General features: G+C 41.8%; 1 protein-coding gene across 1 annotated transcript; it reads right to left on the bottom strand.

Moving 5' to 3' along the window:
• Positions 1-447: 447 nt before the first annotated feature.
• LOC142448946 (large ribosomal subunit protein uL23-like) lies at positions 448-886 on the bottom strand. The gene has a single exon (XM_075550735.1). It carries the CDS (start codon positions 883-885, stop codon positions 448-450), a length of 438 nt encoding a protein of 145 aa, XP_075406850.1. The 5' UTR covers position 886.
• Positions 887-6,045: the final 5,159 nt, after the last annotated feature.

The following is a 6,045-nucleotide window of genomic DNA, read 5'->3' as shown; positions in this document are numbered from 1 at the left end:
AAGGACATCTCATTAGCTACATCTTACACCGTTGCGTGGAAACACAGACACAATTCCTTGTCTGTTTATGCAGTTTACCGTGATAGGAAAGGCCTGTTGTCTTTGTCATAGAGTAGATTCCGTGTGATGGATGGCCAGGCCTGCTGTCTTCCCAGGTGCCTCCAGGTGGATTCAACCCCCAACCTTTCAATGGGCAATCTCTCACTAACTGTTAAGACCACCTCAATATGCCAGCTCTAGTCTCTGATGCATAGCCAGGAGGTTTTCAGGTTTATTTTCAGAATGGTTTTAACTACCTCTTGACATAAAGTGAGCACTTTGGGTGGGTGGGGGTAGGAGAGAGTATCTACATGAGTTTATTATTATTATTATTATTATTGAAAAAGTTTATATTTAGCATTAGCCAGCTGGGCTCACTTTAGCTGATTCCAATTTTGTTGGCAACATCTAAAGCGTCAGAGTCAGGAGCCAGTGAACATATGCCTTCTTCCCACCGTCAGGCCCTATCAAGGTGTTGACCTTTGCTACGTCAATGTCATAGAGCTTCTTCACAGCCTGTTTGACCTGGTGTTTGATGGCTTTGACAAACACAATGAACACAAGTGTGTTGTTCCCTTCGATTTTCTTCATGGCAGACTCTGTGGTCAAGGGGAACTTGATGATGGCATAATGGCCCAGCTTATTTCTCCTGGGGGCGCTCTTCCCAGGGTATTTGGGCTGGCTTCTTAGTCTCAAGGTCTTGGGCCACCGGCAGATAGGTGACATGCAGATCTTCTTTTTGTGGCTGTGGACGCCTTTCAGCACAGCCTTCTTGGCCTTTAAAGCCTTTGATTTGGCATCCGTTTGGGGAGGCGCAGGAGTGTCCTTCTTCGCCTTTGGTGCCATCTTCGTGAAAAACTCTAGTTTTTAGGGGTGAGGTTGAGAGAATATTCTTATTTAGTGAGGATCAATATTTAATGTTTTAGTGTCATATTCTGTCAGAGAAGCAATTAATCAGAAATGGAAATAACTTGAAAAGTGTTTGTGTGACTAAGAATAGATATTAAAAGGTGTAATGAAAATGAAAGAATAATTTAGAACACACATAATTTATCCCTAAAGATTAGTGATGATAAATGTTAGAACTATTTTTTAATGAATCAAAAGCTCATATAAAGAAAATCTGGATGACTGAGTAGAAAATACATATCTACAAATCTGAATCGATAGTGAGTTGAGTTCCACATTCTGTAAGGAGTGGGGCAGATAGGAGACTCAGAGTCAGATGGACAGTTCCCATCCTTCAGCAGCGTCACTAGTGTTGTCTGTGACTCATGATGCACCTGCCCTGCCAGCCTACAAAACCCTTGGTAATTTTTATTGTTAGTCTTATTCATAGAATAATGTGTGATACCATTTTAAAATTGCTTAGATATACTATTTTTAGATGATATGAAGACTAACAACAACAAAAAATGTGTAAAATCTTTCTACATTAAATTACAGGATTATTAGTGAAAACATTATTAGCAGAAGCCATTTTCTAATTTTTTCTTTTTCCTTTCCTTTAACTAGTGCTTCATTCTCAGAAATTATTAGTATAGGTATACAAATACTGGTTATCATAATATTGGAGTTAAACAACAGGCAATTTGACCAAAGTATTGAGTATAAAACACCAGCATCCAGGAAAACAGCAATGGGCAGTTATAGCAAACAGACTTCACACCTCGTTGAAATGGAATAATAAGGACACTCAGCATTAGAAGCATTAAAAGGTTCAAAAAGTAAATTGGCACAGATTTTTTGCCTTTTAGGGGGCTCCTGGTGGTGTAGTGTTTATGCATTGGTCTGCTGACCACAAGGTCACCAGTTCAAAACCACCAGCTGCTCCTCAGGATCAAATGGAGCTTTCTACTCCCATCAAGGTTGGTCTCCAAAATCCACAGGGACAGGTCTACTCTGTCCTATAGGACCACTATGAGTAGCAATCTACTAGATGGCAGTGAGTTTGGGTTTTGTTTGTTTTTTCTTTTTTCTTTTCCTTTGAGGTATATTCATTCATGTGATTTCTGCTTACCAAAAAACAAAACAAAAAAAGTTACAACTAACCATTGGGAGACTTTTATGAAAAATACTAACTTTCAGTTGAAACACTATACAAAAACTTTCCAGACATTCATTTTAGTATCGCGCCCTCTGAGTGCCACCCAGTGCGGTCCACAGCCCTGCTGTATCCCCTCTTAGGGATGCCACTGAAATGCTTGCTTCTTACACTGATGAAGTAGAACACCTTGAGTATTTCTGTTTCTCCATCTGTACACTGGAGAAAATGTATCTGTCTTGTAAAATTGAGGTTGTGCTATTTAGATCAAATATCATTCAATCAGCTACAACAGAGCCCTGGTGCTGTAGGGGTTACACTTGGGCCGCTAACCGCAAGATCAGCAGTTGGAAACCAGCAGGTGCTCCAGGAGAAAGACAGGGCTTTCTACTCCTATAGAGTTACAGACTCAGAAACTCACAGGGCTACTTAGATCCTGTCCTATAGGTAATGGCCGGAGTTGAGTTGTGTTTGGGGGATCAGCCACAACAAGAAGGAGGCCTCGTGTGGGCAGTTCAAACCCACTTGTGGTTCCGTGGGAGAAAGCGCTGACAATCTGCTTCTGTAAAGATAACAGCCAGGAAGACTGTGGGGCACTTCTACTCTGTCACATGGGGTTGCAAATGACCCTAGGGCACTCAGCAACGGCACACAGCACCTGCATCACTTGGGACCTTCTTACAAAAGCTAGCTTTAGGCCCATCCCTGACCATCAGGAAAGCACGTGGATGACTGTGCACAGAAAAGTTTGAGAACAGATGAGAGCTGGAAACACAGGGAATCCAAGACAGATAAACCCCTCAGGACCAATAATGAGAGTAGCGATACCAGGAAGGAAGGGGAAGGTCAGGGGAGAAAGGGGGACACCATTACAATGATCTACATATAACCCCCTCCCAGGGGGGCAGACAACAGAAAAGTGGGTGAAGGGAGACATCAGTCAGTGTAAGACTTGAAAATATATATATAAATTATCAAGGGCTCATCAGGGGGGTAGGGGAGGAAGGTGGGAAGGGGAGGAGCTGATACCAAGGGCTCAAGTACAAAGAAAATGTTTTGAAAACGATGGCAACAAATGTACAAATGTGCTTGACACAAAGGATGCATATATGCATTCTGATAAGAGCTGTATGAGCCCCCAATAAAATGATTTTTTTAATAAAATGATTTTTTTAAAAGTTTGAGAACCATTGAAATAAGGTTTATAAGCCTGGTTGGTACTTAGTAAATGTAGCTGTAACTGTTACTGAATTGTGATATTTAACCTCTTCTGTGTCCTATTAGCCACTGGACCTTCAGGCAGCCTTGTTCTATACTCACAGTATTCCCAATCGAGTTCAAGTCTCCAGCGTTCATTGAGCTGAAAGGCTGTGCCAGGCAGTAAGTCCTGGGATCATTTTCATAGTCCATAGCCTCTTGCTGCCTCTTTTCAAGTCAACTGAATATGTCTCAGTATCACTTCAGAAACCCTTTTTCTTGTCTAAGACTCCACAGAGAGAAACCACTGACGTTAAATGCTAGTTTCTCAAAAGAGGCTCCTGTGGGACAAGACTGCTTTCAGACAACTCTCTGAGGTCTGGCAGCCAGCACCATAGCCCTCTCTGTAGGCAAAAAGACCAACATGCTGTTTCGACATCTGCTACTCTAATTCCATTCATTTCACAGGGAAGACACCAAGCCCCAGGCATAGCACACAGTTGGCCCGTGAAGAGGTCTGAAAAGGCACCTGACTACATCTGTGTGCCTTGGGACTAACACCCTGACCCTGACTCATGCTGATGGCATTTGGATAGATGACACCAGATACTCCCACAGACTCCAACCGATTGTTTAGAAATTACTGCCCTTGCTAGTAATGACAGTGACAGAGACAGGCAAGTGAAACGTTCAACAGACTTATCCTATTTCAAATGGCACATACCATAAACGACTCTTCACTATTGTTGATGTACAGACATATTCAGGTACAAACCTGAACCCCCAAAGCTCCAGGAAAGGCCTCTGTCATGAACCTGATCCCTCTGAATGAACAGTGACAAAGAGCTGCTTTGGGCGGCATTTCAAACTATGAGTAGACTTAAGTAAGGACTCAGTATGAGTTCAATTTTATTTAAAACAATAGTATTTCAATGGGGGACTTATGGAGGAGAGAGGAAAAGATCCCAGAATCTAGCCAGAAAAATAACCACAGTTGACATCTTGGGAGGAAGAAAGAAAGCATGCTTTAAACAGCTTTATCTGGTCTTCCTCCTATTGTTGAAAAATGTCGAAATCTCCTTGGAATTTAAACAAGTGTCCCTGTAACTCAGGGGTTAAAGAGCTTGGCGGCTCACAGGAAGATCAGCAGTTCAAACCACAGGAAGACAGGTGTGGCAGACAGGGCAGTCTACTTCCATACCGAGCCTGACCTTGGGAGCACTCTCTGTCCTTTGGGGTAACCATGAGTCAACATCTACTTGCCTTCAATGGGTGCAAATGCATCAAAACACACAGAAGAAAAGTCTAGTCTGAGATTCGTCTGAGAACAGTTTACTCACATCAACACACACGACACATGGCAGCTTTTGGTCATGCAGCACAGAGCACTTGGAAGGTGAATGCTCATGCTCACCACTCCTAATGCTCACTGAGGTCTCTAACAGATTCAGGGCTCTTCTCTGGCCCCTGCCTCGTCTTGACCAAGATGATTGATTCGGTTAGCCCACAGTGCTGCTCCTTGATATTGCTAAGCTCTGGGGATTTCCTCCACATGCTACTTCCTGTAACTGATTGGTGATTCAAATCCACCAGCCACTGTGAGAGAAAGATGAGTCTATCAGCTCCTACAAAGATTTATAGCCTCAGAAGTCCTGTACAAATAAAATAGTCTCCACGGCAGGGGTGTGTTTACGCTATCTTGTATTTAAGTGAATAGCTTTCACTGAATTGCAAAATCCTTGAGAGACTAGCAGGGCTGTCTCCTTGCCCTGTGTACCCGCAAAGAGTAAACTTATCTGTAGGCCTTGTACTAAATTTTCTCAGCCTTTCTTTCTCTTTTCTTTTTCCAGCATGTCTATCCAGACAGGACTACAGCAATAAAATTGCAACAAGATAGAAAATATTATCAAGAGATGGTCTTTATAAGAGCATAGAAAACAAATCAGGTCAAAACAGTGTTGCTTCTTTCCAGGTGAATCATGGGTTGGAGTAACTCTTTGTAATCATATTGTTTCAAATTAAAAAGAACACATTGAATCTTTCCTTAGTACAGTTTGAAATGCCATTCAAAGCAGCTTTGTTAGGATTAATTCAGTGGTATCAGGTGGACTGCAAAGGCCCTTCCTGGAACTTTTGTTCCCACGTCTATACCTGAATATGTGTGTGTCTGTAAACCAACAATAGTGGAGAGTTTTGTATCTTATGGTATGTGTCAGAAATAAAATCAATATAATTAATAACAGTAACATTCTAACTGTGACTACTTACACTCTAGGATACACTTTCCATATCAATAGTTTCACATATGCCTTTCTACTCAGTAGATGTTATTATCTTCACAGTATATTAAGACAAAACAAAATCCTGCCCGGGAGAGAAGTAGCTTCTCCAAAGGCACCCGAGAGTGCTGAAAGTTGAATTTTGCTTTCTCTTGATTTTAAACTTTCCCAGTTTCAATAACATTTTCTATTTTAAACTCCCCACCCCGTAAAGGCAGCACCAAAGATACATCTGTTAGTCAACACTGATTCAACGTCCTTCACGACTATTTTCCAACCACCAGTAGTGGTAATGATTTCTTAAGACCTGGAACCAATTTCTGAGTCATCAAGGAAAAACTAAATTTTGTCTTCTAGACTTCACATTAGGCATATTGTATTGCCTTCAAGTTTTTGAAAAGTGGCGATCTGAGCGGAAAGAATCCAAGGTTTAGGGATGTTCCATTCACAGGTTCAGGGGCACTCATCTGAGAATTCTGCCTACCA

This window comes from Tenrec ecaudatus, chromosome 5, assembly GCF_050624435.1.
Source record: "Tenrec ecaudatus isolate mTenEca1 chromosome 5, mTenEca1.hap1, whole genome shotgun sequence".
In the NCBI taxonomy this organism is placed as follows: Eukaryota; Metazoa; Chordata; class Mammalia; order Afrosoricida; family Tenrecidae; genus Tenrec; species Tenrec ecaudatus.
The sequence above is the reverse complement of the archived record's forward strand: the minus strand, read 5'-3'. Positions and strand labels throughout refer to the sequence as shown.